The sequence below is a fragment of the Osmerus mordax genome, chromosome 22, assembly GCF_038355195.1.
Source record: "Osmerus mordax isolate fOsmMor3 chromosome 22, fOsmMor3.pri, whole genome shotgun sequence".
Lineage (NCBI taxonomy): Eukaryota > Metazoa > Chordata > Actinopteri > Osmeriformes > Osmeridae > Osmerus > Osmerus mordax.
Genome location: NC_090071.1, coordinates 9,620,895 through 9,639,770, shown reverse-complemented (window position 1 = coordinate 9,639,770; position 18,876 = coordinate 9,620,895). Strand labels below are relative to the sequence as shown.

Here is an 18,876-nt window from a genome sequence, read left to right as displayed (position 1 = left end):
CTTTATAGGGAATTTGATTTACAACTCTAAACTTAACGGCCTGCCACTAGTCCAGTGGGCGGAGCCAAGCAGGAACTTTATGCATTCAAACAAAGCCAAAGGCTTGATAAGCTCATTTGAGACCCTTTATGAAATCTTTACATAATATGCGTATGCACACTACACAACCTCTAATCCATTAGTCACTACGCACATTTTCACAGTGAGATTTTTATATCACCATATATAGTGTGGTCAAATGTTGGAGTCAGAGTGGGAGTCCGATGGCTGAGCGGTGAGGGAGTCGGGCTAGTAATCTGAAGGTTGCCAGTTCGATTCCCAGCCGTGCCAAATGACGTTGTGTCCTTGGACAAGGCACTTCACCCTACTTGCTTTGGGGAGATGTCCCTGTACTTACTGTAAATCGCTCTGGATAACACAGGCCTCTGTGTTAATCCTGTATTCAGGAACAGGAAGTGTGAGCCCTAAACCTGCTGAGGCCCTGGAGACAGAGACCCTGAGGATCAACAACAAGTTGACTTGGGAGACGGCACAGGCCATGTAATTACAGGAAGTACAGTGACTGATGGTATCACCAGACATGATTTATCAATGAATCAGGGTGTTGACGTCCACAGAAGCAGCTACGACACAAGATAGGACCCAGGATATAAACGCTATGCTATGGTGTGCATGTGTGTCCATAGATCAGTAATGCTAATAAACAATGCGTACAAGACTGAAATACATACTAGATGATTCATAAAACTTCATAGGATGCCAGGCCGGTATATACATACTGGTTTTCCTCCACACTTTATGGAACAAATAAGATACAGTGGTCTCAGTCTGATTTATTGCGTTTGGATCTAGCTCTGTTCTCCAGCCCAATGTCTGAGATCCATTAGCAGACATTCCTGCTAATGAATGCCAACTACTTATCCTAGTCTAATACAAGCATCTGTCACATAGCCTGTATTACAGTCCTGGAACTCTATCAAGTTGTGGAAACAAACATGTCCTTACTCCTACTTTAAGAATGATGTAGCCAACCTAGATATTATTTTACCTCACCCTGGCAGCTTATTGGCACAGACAGTCAAGACATTTCATAGCAGCACCTGTCGAGAGAGAACAGGAAGGGGAGAATGACAGGGACACTAATGGAGTGAGTGGGAGGTGTGGGTGCCCGGGTGGAAAGGTGGAGTGCTTTGGAGTTGAAAATAACTGTTAAAAGATATATTTTTGTGACAACAGTTACTAAATCAAATTGAGGAAATCTCTGAAATACAGCAACAGCTACCCCTACTGACCATGTTGTAGAACAGCCTCCACTCTACAAATGGCTGATGACTGGAACTCTTATCACTAGCCCGACATACAACACGGACATAAATAAGACTTGCACCAGAGTACGCATGGCGTCCTTTTGACAGTTTCTGTAGCTTAAAGTCAACTACAGAAAACAGAAATATTTTCCATGCTCAGCTTTGCTATCGAACTATTAAATAATTTAAGTAATTGTACAGGGAATATTACACCATGTCGTGTAGGAGGACCATGTGTCATCTTCTATTGCGCCGTAAGTACACCATCCCTTTTCTGCAGAACTGCAATGCCAGCTAAGAGCTAGCTGGCCAGAGAAAGCGAGCTAGCGCTGATATTCCCTGTGTGACCTTGGAGTTTCCTTATTTTAATATCATACAAATCTATAAATATGTTTAAATTGTGAGATGAGGTCGACGGTGTGTCTGATGCTAAATGTGAACTTGGCCAATCTAGTAAACGTTGACAAAATGTTTTTAGCTAGCTAGCACACACTAGGTGGTTTAAAGCCTGTATTATTTGTAATTCTACAGTCAGGTGTGAAAACAACTGGGAATAGAAGCGTTAACTAGCTAGTATTTTTTGGATGGGTGGGCAGTAAGCTCAAACTGCTTGAAACGTTTAGAATAACCCTCTAATCGCGTATTACTTCCTGGCATCGTTCAGGTCTGGCGTCCAGCGTAGCGGCTGTCCGTCCATTGGCCACCGACTTGCAAGTACAGCGCAGCGCGGTGTTCTCCCGTGAACAGGCTCGGCAACGCGCCCTGTATCCCCGCACGGAGAAGATAGAGGTGACCCTGCAAGTAAAAGGTCTGCAAGGGACCCTGCTGGTCATGAACAAGGGAATGTCTACTCCACACAGTTGTGCACGCCGTAAGTTCAGTAAACAAAATTGTGTGTGTGTGTGTGTGTGTGTGTGTGTGTGTGTGTATGCACAGAAGGGATTGGTCTTCAGATGTTGGCTGTGTCTGAATAAGACAATGACTGGCTCTTTATTTCTCTCTCAGATTTGACAGAGTGGCATGTCACCAACTCTGCCCTGGCGCTGGTGGATGGGGCGCCCTGGCCCCTGCACCAGCCCCTCACCCAGTCCTGCGCCCTTTCCCTGCTCACTTTCAAAGACTCCGACCCCCAGCTTGTCAACCAGGTACTGACTGCCACTGTCTGTCGGTCAAACTGTCAGGTATCTACCTGTCTCTCGTGATGGTGGACAACCCATGGGATACCAGACACTGTACCAAGTTAAGACGTTGGTCTGGTTTAACTGATGTGCCTGGCTGCTCTGTAAGTCTTCCCTCCCCTTCCTGTTGGCCAGGCGTACTGGAGGTCATGTGCAGGCCTGCTGGGCCAGGTGCTGGAAGATGCCTTTAAGGAAGACTTCACGGTGGAGCTGCTCCCAATCCTAGAGGTGCCAGGTACTGTCCTTGGACACACGTACACACACACACACACAGGTCTGAATACTTAAGTACATGGTTCTAAATTAACACCCGCCAACCTGCCAAATGCAGGTTAAAATTCATTTTGGCGGGTGTTAATAAAAACGCACCAGCCAGTTTGGCCGGTGATACATGAGGCATTAGATGAATGATACATAAGGCTCTGTTCTCGGCATGGTTCTCGGTCATTTATCCCCCTGGCAGTACTTCCTAAGTTTCCCATGAACACTGTGCCGTTATGCTACGTGATAATGTTTCATACGCCCATTGGCTGCGCACAGTTGAAGTGAAACCGGCGCGAGAAACCGTGGAAACGAACGGAGCGTCCACCAGAAAACACAAGGAAGAAGTCAAACGAAGCATAGCGGATCATAGGAGGTAATAAGAGCTAGCTAGAGTAGTAAAGTAAAGTAAAAAGTTAACTTAATGCGGCGGTGGTTAGGACAAACTTCTGGGGGCGAGAAAAGGAACGAGGCAGGGGATGAGGATATTGATGGCACTAGAGAAACGAAGAAAAGACAATGTAATGCCAAATGGCTGACGGGTCTGGAATGGCTTGTGTTTGACAATGAAAATGTTGTCATGTTTTGTAAGGATTGCCGCATGTAGTCTACGCATAAGAAAAATTATGTTGCTTACTGACACAGTCTAGTGTAATGTAAATACACTGTTCTTAATAAAGAGTATATTAGGTCAGTTTAATTAATGCCTGCTTAGGACAAAACGTTACGGCATGGGCAGGAGTCAATCTCATCATGACGCGAATGGACGTTTTAGCCATTTACAATAAATCGTGTCCTTAGTCACGTGTTGGTGATTTCACATACCCTTGCATCATACTTCTGTGCTTCATTTTACTTCATTTTCTGTGTTTTTCATGCCAACAATGTTAATACAATGATCAAATGCATTCAGTGAAACTCATAATTGGGTGTGCTCAAGCCTTCGGCGAGAGCACAACCTTTGTTCTCTCACATATATATTATTATTATTTTTATTTCTTTTTGCCCCCCTAAAACTCAGTCAATATTTGGCCTACATAGACAACGGTGTCAAAAGTTTCGTCTTGGTAGCGATTGAGTTGCTTCTATTGGAATTTACGTTCCGTTGCATGGTTTAGGCTTAAGTTAAGTTTTTGTGGCGAAAAGTGAAGCTAACGGTGGCTAATTTGCTAGCCACAGTCACTGACGTTACTAACGTCACTAACGTCACGAAAACACGCGTGACTACCTTTGGCAGAACATTCGTTTCGCATCTGTTAACTTGGGGGATAGCTAGGCTAACTATAGCTTTACTGCAAGGCAGCTGCAGAAACGCCACAAGCAAAGAGGCTAGGGTGATAACTATTTACTCATTTTACTTTGTGATATGACACACAATTGTGATGTGTAATGTACAATATAAGCTGATATTATTAAGGAAGTACATCTACTTTCGGAAACAGTAGTCTACTATTTCACTGAAGTATTAGCATCATGACATTAGCCTGTGTTGCCCGGGCAACACATACTACAGTGGTCTATGATGTATCTGTTTTCAATCCTTAAAATAAACATTTCTCACATATACATTTTTGTTGTATGATTTATTCTGACATTAGTAAACGATTTGTTGGTGAAATTACCATTACCTGTGGTTTCAAACCAGTGTAGCTCACTGCAACGCTGTAGCCTACCCGAGACAATAGTGTGAGTAGCTAACAAAAACTCCTCAGCTGTTTAAGTCAAACGGCGACAGAACATGTTCGGCACTCCCCTTACTCAAAAGTCTTTCAATAGGGAAACTATCTGACTACTAACCTGAACTTCATTGCCACAGCCTAAACTTTGTCAATCTGTTCATGAAAATAATTAATTTCAGCCTAAACCGTACAACGGAACGTTAAATCCAATTCAACCAACGCAATCGCTACCGAGACGAATACAGCAGTAGTCTAGTACTGTACCGTAGTAGTAGAATTTACCGGGGCAGCTTCTCCACACAGGGCTATATCGCATTTTGCGTTGTTACTGACAATGATCGCTACCAGTGAGCTTTTTATGAATGAGCGATTTTCCACTAAATAAATGTCAAGCTTATTTACGTTTTTGGGGGCATATTTTCAGCTAGCAGATGGTACTGTTTGAATCGCGATTCTATCTTCTGCCGGTAACGTCGTAGAATAATCTTCAAAGGTGGTTCTTTATTAATGAATGAATGCAATATGAGTAGGCTAAATGCCTGAAAATATCACGAGAAGGGGAAACTTAAAAGGACGTTTAAGTCATAGAGATTAGGTCCATTTTTACACCGGTCTGCCAAATGTATTCGTTGATTCAGCTATGAGGCTGCCTCTTGCAGGGGAAATGAGAAGACATCATATTTCATTCTACACTTCACTCGTATTTTGAGTTGTAAATGAGCAGCAAAAAAAGATGCTTTTAAATCTATGTAATATTTATGCATAATAAGTAGGCCCTATGCATTTTTATATAAAATATACAGGAATATCAGTTGTAAAAATTGCATTAAAATCCCTGTACAACCGACGCAAGCAAGCACACCCTACAATTTCCCCAGAAATTGTACCCTCTCTAGTTGTTCTTATTTTCACCGGAAAGAATTTGGCTAGTGGAAATTCTGATTGGCTGGTAACTTTAGAAAGTTACCAGCCAAATTGGCTGGTGATCAAAAAAGTTAATTTAGAACCCTGCTTAAGTACCATTTGATATACCAGGGATATTATGCAGCAGTGTTTGTCCCTCACGCCTCCCTGTCTCCATCTCTCTCCACAGTGACGGCAGGAGCGTTCTGTTGTGATGTGGTGCTGGATCCACAGTTAGACTCATGGGAACCCAATGAGGTGCGCGGGGGCTCTTTCATCCATGTTTTTCCTTTTGTGTCAGTGCCGTTTTTAGGATGTCTTGTAGACATGGTCTGGTCTGATCTGCCCCCCCCCCAGGAGTCTCTGAGGTCCCTGACCCGGGGAGTCCAGCAGCTGATCCACCGGGACCTGCCCTGGGAACCTCTGGAGGTGGCACCCTCTGTAGCCCTGGAGGTCTTCTCCCAGAGCAGGTACCCTCCTTCCCTTTCTCTCTCGGTTTCTCTGTCGTATAGTTGATTTTTTTTCTCTGTCTTTTTCTCTATAGAAATGATGTGAGTACAGTCTTGTAATACGTGTGTGTGCGTGTGCAGGTGTAAACAGGAGGAGGTGGAGGAGAAGGCAGCGCAGAGCGATAGAGGCACAGTGACACTTTACAGGTGAGAGACCCAGACACAAATAGATACGTCCACAGTCATTTTAGGTCTGTTACACACTTGCGCAACACACACAGAAACTTCTCCATGCTCCTAAGACCCAACCTGTATTGACCCCACTGTCTGTGTTCTAGGTGTGGGGACCATGTGCTGTTGACTGGGGGCCCCCTAGTGGCGAGGACAGGTCTATGCTCCCAGTACGAGGTGACGGCCGTCCACACTCTGGGAAAGGGTCCCTGGGGTCTCCAGCGCCGTGTGCAGGGGCTCTCGCTGCCCCTACAGCTACAGGTACAATAACACACCTGTTTAGGTGCAGACATTGAGCTATATGTCCCCTTTATGTGTGGATATTTCTGTCAGAGAAGAGAATAATTCCCTGTTCGGTCCCCCTCCTCCCCTCAAAGGCTCATCACACAGTCTGGAGGAAGCTTAGAAGTCGAGCTGAGAAACTGGTAAGGTATCCTTGCACAGATTTTCAGAATTGTCTCAACCATAACTGGAGTTTATATTGTAATCTCACTGGTTTGTTGTCCCCGTAGCTTAAAGTGCCTACAGGATCAACCAATAAAGCAGCACCAGATACGCTGTCCCCAACCCCTTCTGCTGTGACTCCACCCCCTGCCACTGAGACTCTGACCCCGGCAGCCAACAACTAAAACATAACTCTGCACATCATACATACTTGCATATCTTTGTTGTATTTGTTCAATAAATGTAAACTAATGTTTCAACTCATTATTGACAAATTTTTATTGACACATTTTTATTGACAAATTTTTATGTGTGTGTGTGTTTTTTTTAAATATATATACTGATTGGGAAAAGTGTATGATACATTTAACATTTACTTGATTTTCAACTTGAAAGCACAATTGGATAACTTCTCTGCTTGTTTGTGACAGACCACTGTGCCCAGTGAGCGAGGTATAATAATGTGCTTTTACTGTGAGGTGTGCTTGCATGGGTCTTTAACTGCTCAGCTGACAACATGTAAGTCAAAGTGGTGTGTGTGTGTGTGTATTTAACAGTCAGCAGTTTGCCCTGAGACAAAGGCAATGGTGTGTGGAGGCTGACTGTCACTATAGAGCAGCTGCTGTGTCTGTCACTTTCAGACAGGTGCTAGAAGAGTGTGTGTCGGGGAGGGGTGAGAAAGTCAACTAGATTAGTCAGAACTACCTGGTCAGTTGACAGACTGAGGTTGGGTGTTATTATCAGATGTATATCATTTTAAGGATGTTCTTTGTAATTGTTTCACGAACACGTTGACCTGGCCCTTTATGCATGAAGGCTGGTGATGCTTCCCTGAAGAAAGAGAAACCTAGAGAGGCTTGAGGTAGAAAGTTTGTGACTTCACAGCTGTTGCCCATACTCATATACACCCCACTTTGACACTCAATGTGTGTGTGTGTGTGTGACACACCCAAAGACATGTGCCCACCCATGTGTCCCCACCATACAGCAATTGAAATGTTTGCACCACAGCCAAGAATTCCTGGCAATTGTAGAACATGATTGGGAGAAATGTTTGGGAAATCTTCAGAAGTTAGAGTTTTAAGTGTTTTGGACTTTTAAATGAGCAACGTTTAAAAGTCTCCTTTTTCGCTCATTAATTGAGAGATACTGTTCAAATGGGGGTACTGAACATTTGACATTTCATCGGGGTTAAAATACCAATTTTTTTAAATAGCAATTTTGCTATGGTCAGTTAATTTCGGGGTTGTTTGAATTGCTTTCAGTACGACTTCTATTGTCTCAATCAAATCTAATTACACCATTGTGAGCTATTGTCAATTTTTGTAAACCACCAAAGTCACACCTACCCACAGGTGTCACTTCCCTTTCCTTAACCTATTATTTAGTAAAGCAAGACAAACAAGTGTTATCTAAGTGTTAATTTACTAGTTACGTTCGATGTTGCCAGAGAGTGAGCTGGGGCGGCATTGGTTGAGCGTACGGTGCACAAGTGTAGTGCGCGTCTTGAACACAGCGCCGCGCTCTTCACATGCCGTGGTTAGTACCTTTCCCCCACCCCTCCCTTCCACTCATCCAAGAACCTTCTCCGATCGCGACAGCAGGACATCGAAGAGCCGATACCACAGTGTAATTACTAAGAGGAGACCTGAGGAGGTTGGGAGACACACGCTGCCTCTAACTACGTCGTGGCCGGAGCAATTAATAGTTTGCAAAAGAGTCCGAAAGTGCGACCTCTATTGCAATGCCCCGCGTTGGAAAATAATTTCGATTATTAATTGGATTTTGGAGTTGTGAATAAGTGCAAGAAGAGGCGCGAAGGTTCAGAAGAAGCTCTCCTTTCGAGGAAGACGTATATTTTTTACATCAGGAATTGATGATGGAGAAAGCGTCACTGTTGCTGTCTATTGTCATCTTAATTATACAGTGTAAGTAGCCTTATTCCATCTATGAGGACTTAAATATATCATAGGTTTGCGATGCTTTCTACCCTTTTGTAAATTACATGAAGCTTTGTCTGACTGTGTGTGTGTGTGTTTAAGAAAAAGATGGATGTCCACCTAATTAATCTGATACACAATCATAAATAAAAAGTGCATTGTATTGTTATGATCATAGCTGTTTTCATAGTACTGTCAGCTTGGCTTGTGAACAGCAATATTAGGAGGATATCTTACATAGTTTGTTACTGTAGATGTATAGATCTTCACATCTAATCCTCTTCCCATGAGTGGCCAGTCATGAAAGTATGTTCCACCATGAATCTGAGAGGGGTGACCACAGCGGGTGGTGTTGAGTTGTAGTTGGCTGCTGTCCAGTCGAGGAGACCCAGGGTGTGCCCCCCACCCCACCCCCAGCCCTGCTAGCAGGCTGGCCTGCCTGGCATCAACACACTGCTCTGGGAAGGGCCGCAGACACGGCAGACCAGGGTAGCCTACTGCTGCTCCGTCTGAACGGTTCCCGTCCTGATTAGATGTGGTCCACAGGACCCAGATTGTGTTCCTGTCCTGGTTCTTGATACCACTGTCATGTTGGCTCCCGCCTGTCCTGGAGGCTGCAGTGTTGTGGTTCTGCGGTCGTCCTAGACCAGACTAATGGATCTATCTTAGGCAGCTCCTTCTGCTCTGCTCCATGGTCAAAGAGCCTGCTATTGTTTCTGCTCATCAGAATAACAGGTTCCCACAAGTCTTGAAAATCCTTTAAAGTTTGTGAAATCTAGAAAGGTAAAATAAGACCTTACAAGTTGAAAGTGAAAGACAGGATCTGTTTTCAGTACTTGAATCCACAGTTGAGATATACAGTATGGCCTCTATCATATACAGTAGAAGTTATTGTTTAATGGGGGGGTATACAGTTCCATAACTTCAAGTCCTCTGAATAATCTTAAATGTGTGAAGATAACTCTCCCGCTCGCATTACTCAGTACATCTAATCCAATGCTGTCCTGTCAAGTAACTTTCATATTGTGTGTACTGTGACTTTACGTTCCAATGTCACAGATTGGGTTATCAGTTCTTTGGCCAAAGTGGCCACTGCCATGGTATCTGACCTACAGACATAACAGGCTCTGCCATAACACTTTTCCAGTGGGAGATAACCACCTGCAATTTGTGCAGCAAAACAAGCAATGTTGAGTCCTTGAATTTGAGGGAAAACGATCCTTAAAAGTCACAGAATTTGATGTGGAACGAGGTGTGGGAACCCTGGAATAGGCAGTATGACACATCTTAATCTGGATCAGGAAACCTAGCCAGATAGGGTTAGAGTTATCCTATTCACTGTTATGAGTTGGGGTGTTTGTGCTAAAACACGATTGAAGCCTGTGTAATATTAGATCGTAGGGATTATTTCATACAGCTGGGTAGGTAGTGTGTCTACCGGCTGTTGTGGTTTCGGGGTATGTACGCCAGGGTGGGGCTCCCTGTTGGACCCCTCACCCCCAGGCCTTGACGAGGCCAGCTGTTGCACACAGTGGAGTGCAGGGTTACACTGATACAGAGGGGCTTTGTTCTCAAGGGGGGGAACACACACACCCACACCCCTTCACACACACACACACAAACTGTCCTTTCTCTGTCCCTGGATTCTGTGCTGGCTGTCTCTTCTGTAGATGTATGCCTTTGAATGTCCACAGACTTCGTGTGAGAACGCTGCAGGTGGACCATTATTCAAAGCTCCCAGAACAGTCCGAGTGAGTGAACACATGCGTGACTGAGTGTGTGTGCGAGCGCATGCGGTGTACAAGTCTAACTATACCAAAGGTACAAAGTCTAACTACGTTAGCCCCTTAGTATTAGTTAGACTTTGTACCTTTAGTATAGTTAGACTTGTACACCAAGGAATTTACTTTCCCAAGTAAATTCCTTGTCTATGCGAACTTTCATGGCGAATAAAACCCTTTCTGATTCGGATGTGGAAGTTGTGTTTCTGTTTTGGGGCCGGACCTCTGTGAGTATGTACGGTGAAGTCTATAGGGTGTGACGGATGTGTTTGCCTTCCGTCTGTGTTTGTCTGTGTAGTCACGGTATATGTGTGTGTACGTTTTGTGACATCAGGCTGGGCGTGCGTCGTTGAAATCGGGGAGTGCGTGCGTGTGTTTTTGTGTGTTCACGGCGTGCATGCTGTGTGTTGGTGGCGTGAGTTGGTGGTGTGAGTGAGCGTGTGTGTGACAGTTCAGACATGTCAGTTGGTTCAGGCAGAGCAGCAGACAGGCAGGCAGGCAGGCAGGCAGGCAGAGAGGGGAAGTGTGGGCCCTGTGTCAGGTCGCTGAATCTCTGCTACCTCTAAGAGACAACCCTCAGCGAGGTGTCGCTCACCACGGCTGATACACTGTGACAAGTTTCTTCAATGCAACGGGATGCTACTGTCATAGAATATATCCATTTCTCTCTCTCTCTCTCTCTCTCTCTCTCTCTCTCTCTCTCTCTCTCTCTCTCTCTCTCTCTCTCTCTCTCTCTCTCTCTCTCTCTCTCTCTCTCTCTCTCTCTCTCTCTCTCTCTCTCTCTCTCTCTCTCTCTCTCTCTCTCTCTCTCTCTCTCTCTCTCTCTCTCTCTCTCTCTCTCTCTCTCTCTCTCTCTCTGTAATTCACTTTTTTTCTTTCACTTTTCTGTTTCGTCCTCTTACTCTCAGTACCATCCAGGTCTCCCAATATGAGCCTTCTTTCTTCCTCCATCATCCTCCATTACTTTCTCTCACCCTCGACTCCCTCCCTCCTTTCCCTCTCTATCTCTCTCTTTGTCTCTCTCCCTACCCCTCTCTCTCTTTCTCTCTGCCTGTGTTCATCCATTTAGAAAAACAAAGGCTCTTAGAAAAGTATGTCTAGGCGCCGCTGCAAGGCCACACTCCCTACACCAGCTGCACTGATAACCTCGTTACTTACACAAAACAACGCACACAGGCAAGCAGGATGGGGACCCCAAAACATGATGCTGCTATTATCTCGGACGGTATTGAAATTTCTGCGGGGGTGTGAAAACAAGGCAAAAAAAAGATGCTGTTATAATGTCAAAGTATGTTTAGTAAAATAGGTAAATGTACCCTTCACTCCAGCTTGATGCATTTGCGCGTGTCAACGCGTGCTGAGCATGATTCATTAGGTATTCTGGTATAGTGGACGTAGCGGAAATATTGGGCCTAGCTTACAGCAAGCCCTGTCATGGCCACACATAATGGTCTCCTTCCTGTGGTCTCCACACACTTCCTGTGTTTTGCTCCACTGCTATTGTGTTGACTTCCACCGTTCCTCTGTAGATCTGCCCTCCAGCAGCCAGAGCCACAGCCACAGCAGGACAATGACTAAAGCCAGTCCCTTGACCTTCCACTCTCTATCTACTCCCTACCCTGGTCTGCTAATAGAATCACACAGGAAGCAGAAACCAAGCAAGGCCCATCAAAGAGGGAGCCAGCTCACTGCTAGCTCTGAGTGCTTCATAGGGATGACGTGTCCTCTGATAAACTTGATCGACCGATGGCTTAGCTGTGTGCCAAGCGCAAACACCTTGTTTGTCAAGCAACCCAAGGGATGTTGCCCAACAATCAGGGTTCTAAATTAACACCCGCCAACCCGCCAAATGAGGGTTAAAATTCATTTTGGCGGGTGTTAATAAAAACGCACTAGCCAGTTTGGCCGGTGATACATGAGGCATTAGATGAATGATACATAAGGCTCTGTTCTCGGCATGGTTCTCGGTCATTTATCCCCCTGGCAGTACTTCCTAAGTTTCCCATGAACACTGTGCCGTAATGCTACGTGATAATGTTTCATACGCCCATTGGCTGCGCGCAGTTGAAGTGAAACCGGCGCGAGAAACCGTGGAAACGAACGGAGCGTCCACCAGAAAACACAAGGAAGAAGTCAAACGAAGCATAGCGGATCATAGGAGGTAATAAGAGCTAGATAGAGTAGAAAAGTAAAGTAAAAAGTTAACTTAATGCAGCAGTGGTTAGGACAAACTTCTGGGGGCGAGAAGAAGAACGAGGCAGGGCAATTGGCTGGTGATCAAAAAAGTTAATTTAGAACCCTGCCAACAATGTATAGGTTAACAAGCCTACACTGATTTTGTTTATGATTATGTCTAATCAAGGGTTGCTAAGTGCACTGTACATGTTGGTGTTCAATGAAACAAATGGAGATGTTATATTCTGAAACATGAAGCACACAATCAAAGGCAGTGTATTCATGTGTTGCATGTGTTCAGTTTTGCATTCACACATGAACCATCAACAAATCTCAGAGTTTACACATGAAGAATAGGCGTTTCCCAAGGCGGCTTGCCAACAGAAGCAGGCTGACAAAACAATAATCCTGACCGCCTCACCAATCAGCTTGCAGGAAGGGTTGCATCTGTTTCCTGTTCCTGTCAAGATAACAGGAATCAATGGCAGCCTTTGAACGCCAGAAATACATTTCAACGCCAATCAGAGGCCATCAACTACATGCCAGCTCAAATTAGACCCACTGAACTTCTCCTTACACATCCCTTAAAGCTACATACAGACGCTGGATAACTCCTAGGATTACACCTCTTGGTAATCCCATCGTCATCTGAGGCCGCATACAGGGAAGCCTCTCTCTCACCCGCTAAGTGCCTGTCCTCATCATGTGTTACGCTACCTCTGCCCTCTTATGGATGACAGGAGTACTGCAGGCAAGAGAATCTCACTGTCGTTCTCCCTTATCTGTTTTACAGGCCCACCCACCATTCCTGTTACTGTGTTTACCAGCCGGCCCAAGGTGGAAGTCCGTGAAGGTGCAGGTAAGATGGTCACCCCATTTATCATCTATCCCAGTGGTTCTCAACCCTGGTCCTCGGGACCCCCCTGCCATGCATGTTTTAGGTATTCCCCCTGCTTCAACACACCTGATTCAAATGAATGGTTGTTGCCAGGCTTCTGCGGAGCTAGATAACGACCCCTTCATTTGAATCAGGTGTGTTGGAAGAGGGACTCATCTTGCAGGACAAGGGGTTCTGAGGACCAGGGTAGAGAACCACTGGTCTATCCATTCCCAGTGTCATTCTATTGTGTATTTACTATGTCTTTCTCTCATTCTCCCACACTTTCTGTCGGCCTGTCTGCATGCAGATGCCGTTCTCTCCTGCGAGTTCAAGACGGAGAAAGAGCAGAACCCGCGCATCGAGTGGAAGAAGAAAGACACGGACGTGTCATTTGTCTACTTTGAAGGCGACTTCAGAGGTATGATCTTTCTCTCTCCTCTTCTCTCCCAATTACTCCCTCTTTCCCTCTATCCCTCCCTGTCACTCTTTCTCCCCCCACATGCCTTGATTTAAGATACATGTTCAGTACGTGTTTAACAGGAAGAAGGATCTTTTTTTTTTCTCATCCGCTGTCGTGCTTCCCAGGAAACTTTGCCGGCCGAGCGGAGATTGAGGGGGCAACGGTGACGCTGAGGCGGGTGAGCCAGAAAGACGCTGGCCAATATCGCTGTGAGATCAGCGCCCCTTTAGACACCTTGACCCTGGGAGAGACCAACATCACCCTCAAAGTTCTGGGTACGGCTGTCTGTCTGCCTATTTACTATATGCCTGCTTGCCTGTTGGTCTGTCTGCTTGTCTGCCTGTCTATTTGTTCCTCACTGCATTGAATCAACTGTCTTATGTTGACTGACAATTGTAACTGTTGATTAAGATGTTGCACTTAGATTTGATGTTATTGTAACATTCTCCTATCGAACTATGTAATATTGTCGTGGATAGGAGTATTGTTGCATTGTCTGGTTAAAATACAGACCGTTCCTTGGCTCTTAACACCTCTGAAATACTGTTAGAACTGTTGCACTTCTAGTCTTGGATGATTTGCTGTACTTACTGAGGAACTATTTGTTTGTCCCTTTGTCTGATGCTATCCTGGGGTGTGTGTGTGTGTGTGTGTGTGTGGGTGTCCCACAGTGCCCCCACACACCCCGTCTTGTGACATCCCCAGCTCAGCGCTGACGGGCTCTGTGGTGCAGCTGCGCTGTAGGGACCGTCAGAGCATCCCCCCTGCCACCTACTCCTGGTACAAGGATGACCAGCCCCTGGTTCCCTCCCACTTAGCCAACGCCACCTACAAAATCAACCCTATGACGGGGATCCTGGTGAGAGAAGGCACCCTGAACAAGTAGTTTCAACACATCCTGCACATTTTTGGGGGGGTTATTCTATAGGTTGTCAAATGGCTGAGCGGTAGGGAATCGGGCTATTAATCAGAAGGTTGCCGGTTCGATTCAGGCCGTGAAAATGACGTGTCCTTAGGCAAGGCACTTCACCCTACTTGCCTCGGGGGGAATGTCCCTGTACTTACTGTAAGTCTCTCTGGATAAGAGCGTCTGCTAAATGACTAAATGAAATGAAAATGAAATGTATATCCCTCCATATTTCTCGCTTCCCCATTCAGGAGTTTAGGACGGTGTCCAGGACAGACACTGGACAGTACAGTTGTCTGGCCTCAAATGGAGTGGGACCATCCAAGATGTGTGAGGGAAAACGCATGAAGATAGGTATGTGACTGTGTGAGGGTGTGTGTTTTTTTTTTTAAAGGTGGAGTGAGTGTCTTGGTATGCCCACATTTTAGATTTTGTGCATCTTCTTCTCTCAGATGATGTCAACATCCCAGCGGTCGTAGCTGCAGTTGTGGTGATATGCTTGGTCGCCATCTGTGGAGTTGGAGGCTTCTATGCCCACCGCAATGGCTATTTCACCAGTGAGTCTCTGCATGTTTTTGTGTGTCTATAGTCATCTAACAATGTATATGGTCAGTTAACAGCTACTTGATGTATATGCATTTTCTATTGTTTGTGTCCATATTTACAAATCTCAAAATGTAACCCCTCTTCTCTCCTTTCTCCAATCTCTCTCTCTAGGGCAAAAAGGACGGTAAGCACGAGTGTAACTCCTCCTTTGACTAAAAATAGCCCACATACACTGCACTACAACTCGCCAGACGTGAGAGTGGTTGTTCCAACAAGCGCGCACACACACACGCGCGAGTTTAATGCTGGGTCAGGCTTGTGAAGTCTAACAGGTGTGTGTAAACGCAGTGGGGTCTGGTTGTCCACCAGTGCATACAGACACTAACAGGTGCTGAGCAGTTGAGGAGAATCTGTGTTGTCATTTACCACTACTTGACATGCACTAAGTCAGGTCAAAGACCAAAGATAATGTCAAAAACAGATTCAAACACTGAAGGACTCCACTACTGGCTGCAGTAATTACTGACTGGATCACTGAGCGGATTAGCTGCCGCCACAAGTCACGCCCTCTCTTACAATTTAATTGGCTAACACTAAAATTTGGCAGCATTGCGATTGGCTTTCCCTCTCAGTATGGTTGTGTTTTGACCGTAACCCCTGAGCATGTGGTGTGCAGCGTGAAACTAAATTGCCCCTGCCCCAACCCCTGCACTCAACTCTGTCCTACGATCCCCCCCGTAAATGTACCCACTGCAGGTCATTTTGGATCCCCCAGTGTCACGGTGTGGCCCACATCAGCAGCCAGAACCTCCACAGAACAGAGGACATGTGAGTCTGACCCTCAGACAGACCCTAAAATGGCCGACAGACTCGCCCCGTTAAGAGACACAACCAACCATGTCCTTACAAAGACTTTAGTTAAAAGCTCTTCCCCCAGAAAATAGGCACGGCAAAGAAACAGTTTCAGACGTCTAGTCGATGTTCAGGCTACAGCTGCTGCTTGTCTGTTTATCCTGCTTTGGGTATTCCCAACAGTCTTATCTGTAGACCGTTTCTCTTTCTCTTCCAGGCCCAACACCAACTACAGTGCTCCTCCACAAAATGTGAGTATTTAGTGAATCTGCTTTTCTGCTGATTTCTTTTGTGAGTTGAATACTGATGGATTGTGACAGAGAAGTGCTGATTTGGGTTTTTCTGGCTCATGCATTGCCCACGGGGCCCAATTGATGAAATGATTCAGCAAAAAGCTAGATAATATAGTATACATGATTTATACTTAACAAAATTGCATATAAGAATAAAAGACACAGAATGCTTCATTTCCTAATCTTTTTTTTTTTTTTAAGCCTCAAGACTTCAAACACACTCAGTCATTCATGCTGTGAGGATCCAGCCATCTCCAGGCACTGCTTCAGGTTCATATTGCTGTGCCAACACTGGATGAGTCTTCATTGATGTTCCTTGAAGTTGTTTCTCTTGCCCAGTCACTCTTCTCTCCTCATGGAGTTTAAAAATAGACACCTCGTCAAGGCACCTTAGCCTTCTCTGCCTGTCTTGGAAAACAAAGCCTGTTTCCCCCCCTTGTGAAGTTACATGGAACTCTCACCCCCACTGGTGGCTAAATATGAAGTCTTTATCCCCCTCCATTGGCCAAAACATGAACTACAATTTGGGGAACCAAAAACTGAAATGTTTTTGGAATACAACATGTAAAGTTGTGGACATGAGGGAACCACAGTGTACAGCACCACCACCTTAAAATCGTATTCCTCTGCTTTAAACGCATCAGGTTCTTAACTGGGACATACTGTAAATGTTTTGAAGCTGCCATTTAAGCTGATTAAGATCCCTTGTGACCCGTATGTGCCTGCATGGTCTCTGATAACCTGTGCCTTTTGCTTTGGGTTGACCTTATTTTTCTATTTCTTTGTCAATTTGCCTTACTTGCATTTTAAGTATTATGCTACTGTGTTCTCCAAAGTGTGTGTCTGTATACCTGAGTGTATGTTTTCTAGATAAAGTATGGATGAGTTAAGTTTGTTCCTTATGATATGCACTCAATTAAAGAGTAGTTTTTCTTATCAAACAGCAAATTGTCAAGTGTGTATAAATTATGCATTGGAACAGTCTGGGTATCCCTACAAAAATGATGGAAAATACATAGCATCATTAATATATCCATTTATCATTTATTAAATAGTACATTATAGTGGTGACATTTAGGAAAGACGCCATGACCATCATTTACTTGACCACTTCATCAAACTTGGGGTCTGAAAGAGAAAGGAGAAATTATTCTCAATCTTTTATACATGAAGAGCGCTCATAACCTACATTGAAGTACCAAATATTTCAAGCGGGCAAACATCAGCGACACAAAGTCTTAAAAAAATAGCTCTCAGGTCAACAGCAGCTTTTGTTGACGAGAGAAATGCGATCTCTAAATATAGGACCAGATCAAACCCTGGTTATTTTACACACCTTGGAACTGGAAGTCTGGGAATTTGGTGAGGTCACCGGCACCATATAACCTCTGGAGCTTGGTCTTCTCATCAGACAAGTTCTTCTGGTAGGTGGTGCCTGCATCAACAATCCCACCAGTGGCCCTGAGGAGGTAGAAGCAGGGAGATGGTCAAATGATGTGCCAAGTTATAACATTCTCTAAATAGCATGGACACGGGCTGTATGTAGTGTTAACTAGGACTGACTTGCTCTTGGTGTTGTAGTCACGGATCTTGTCCAGGAAGAGTTTCTGGACGGGGTCCATGTCCGATGCCCGGTTAAATAGGACAGCGGACAGACCCACGTTCCTGCGAAGTGTCAATGACACGGCAGAGCGTAGCAGCGCGGACAGCTGGAACAAGCGATGAAGCGCCATCCTGATACTGTTTGATTAGGCAAAAAGAGAGGATGTGTTATAGCAAGATGTCTGTCAGCTCCGAGGTCATGTGCAATATCGTTATCGCCATTTCATTACAGACGTCAAGTTCAAATACTGTAGAACCATTATATAACGATACATCCTCACCTTCCATATAAATACATTGTATTTGGTGTCATGCATCTGCAACCAGAGACTAGTAGTGTCACAAGAACGCACCTCGCTAGTTAGCTATCTAGCATGTGTTTTCTTTCATGTTTGGTACCTTATCTGTACAGCTATCTAAAAACCTTCCACGTACATTGTATTACACCTTATTGTATACTGCTAATAATGCAACTAAGTAGCTCGTATTCCTAGGTTCATGCCAGCGTAGCTAAAGCGTTAGAGCTAGATACACTACAGTAGCTTGCTAAAGTTAGCTGACCTGATTTGCACCCTAGCCTTGCTTAAACCGTCTGCTTTCATCATTCTTACTTTTAAAACAAAGACATATCTTTCTCATTGGACTTAATATGTAATGACTATCCGAAATGCTGAAGAAAGTAAGATTACATTCGTTTCTTTACACATCTTTGTCTCATAAACACCACTCACCTTGACACTCGGGAAACCGATAAAACGAATGTGATGAGCAGCGGTGGATTGTGGGTAGAAATGGCAGTCAAGCTTCGTGCGCATCAAAGCGCAAACCCTTTGCGCAGTACTGGAAAACTGCAAAATGAGTCATATTTGTTAATCTTTCTTCCCTTCTTTCAGTAGAGATGTTACATTACCCATATGAGGGGAAGTTATCTTTGAATACAGTTATATATATATTTATAAATATACAGAGATGTACTGAAGTGGCATGT

The 18,876-nt window shown here is 44.8% G+C and overlaps 3 protein-coding genes across 4 annotated transcripts; 2 read left to right on the top strand and 1 right to left on the bottom strand.

Moving 5' to 3' along the window:
• Positions 1-1,392: 1,392 nt before the first annotated feature.
• Positions 1,393-6,717, top strand: mrpl39 (mitochondrial ribosomal protein L39). Its single transcript, XM_067260215.1, has 10 exons — positions 1,393-1,561; positions 1,972-2,178; positions 2,313-2,452; positions 2,621-2,720; positions 5,519-5,586; positions 5,686-5,798; positions 5,919-5,984; positions 6,116-6,269; positions 6,386-6,433; positions 6,521-6,717. The coding sequence occupies exons 1-10, from the start codon at positions 1,522-1,524 to the stop codon at positions 6,635-6,637; spliced, it is 1,053 nt and encodes a 350-aa protein (XP_067116316.1). The 5' UTR covers positions 1,393-1,521; the 3' UTR covers positions 6,638-6,717.
• Positions 6,718-8,032: 1,315 nt separating this feature from the next.
• jam2a (junctional adhesion molecule 2a) lies at positions 8,033-17,222 on the top strand. 2 transcript variants are annotated; one of them, XM_067260761.1, is made up of 11 exons: positions 8,033-8,380; positions 13,142-13,207; positions 13,536-13,646; positions 13,814-13,963; positions 14,360-14,547; positions 14,847-14,949; positions 15,048-15,152; positions 15,313-15,325; positions 15,898-15,969; positions 16,211-16,244; positions 16,488-17,222. In XM_067260761.1, the coding sequence occupies exons 1-11, from the start codon at positions 8,329-8,331 to the stop codon at positions 16,524-16,526; spliced, it is 933 nt and encodes a 310-aa protein (XP_067116862.1). In that variant the 5' UTR covers positions 8,033-8,328; the 3' UTR covers positions 16,527-17,222. The 2 variants fall into 2 exon arrangements, with proteins under 2 accessions (XP_067116862.1, XP_067116863.1); XM_067260762.1 differs by lacking the exon at positions 15,898-15,969.
• An 88-nt stretch (positions 17,223-17,310) lies between these two features.
• On the bottom strand, positions 17,311-18,650 carry atp5pf (ATP synthase peripheral stalk subunit F6). Its single transcript, XM_067260591.1, has 4 exons — positions 18,620-18,650; positions 17,850-18,026; positions 17,623-17,747; positions 17,311-17,414 (listed from the first exon to the last, which is right to left on the bottom strand). Exons 2-4 carry the CDS (start codon positions 18,017-18,019, stop codon positions 17,386-17,388), a joined length of 324 nt encoding a protein of 107 aa, XP_067116692.1. The 5' UTR covers positions 18,020-18,026; positions 18,620-18,650; the 3' UTR covers positions 17,311-17,385.
• Between the last annotated feature and the right edge of the window lie 226 nt (positions 18,651-18,876).

Bases quoted from the DNA above. Each gene is read 5' to 3' on its own strand.
- mrpl39 (XM_067260215.1), top strand. From the start codon at position 1,522: ATGTCGTGTAGGAGGACCATGTGTCATCTTCTATTGCGCC. The intron at 2,453-2,620 runs GTACTGACTGCC...CCTGTTGGCCAG, and splicing joins ACCCCCAGCTTGTCAACCAG to GCGTACTGGAGGTCATGTGC. The intron at 2,721-5,518 runs GTACTGTCCTTG...CTCTCTCCACAG, and splicing joins CCCAATCCTAGAGGTGCCAG to TGACGGCAGGAGCGTTCTGT.
- jam2a (XM_067260761.1), top strand. From the start codon at position 8,329: ATGATGGAGAAAGCGTCACTGTTGCTGTCTATTGTCATCTTAATTATA. The intron at 13,208-13,535 runs GTAAGATGGTCA...GTCTGCATGCAG, and splicing joins GGAAGTCCGTGAAGGTGCAG to ATGCCGTTCTCTCCTGCGAG. The intron at 14,950-15,047 runs GTATGTGACTGT...TTCTTCTCTCAG, and splicing joins GGGAAAACGCATGAAGATAG to ATGATGTCAACATCCCAGCG.
- atp5pf (XM_067260591.1), bottom strand. From the start codon at position 18,019: ATGGCGCTTCATCGCTTGTTCCAGCTGTCCGCGCTGCTACGCTCTGCC. The intron at 17,748-17,849 runs GTCAGTCCTAGT...CTACCTCCTCAG, and splicing joins GACTACAACACCAAGAGCAA to GGCCACTGGTGGGATTGTTG. The intron at 17,415-17,622 runs GTGTGTAAAATA...TTTCTCTTTCAG, and splicing joins CCCAGACTTCCAGTTCCAAG to ACCCCAAGTTTGATGAAGTG.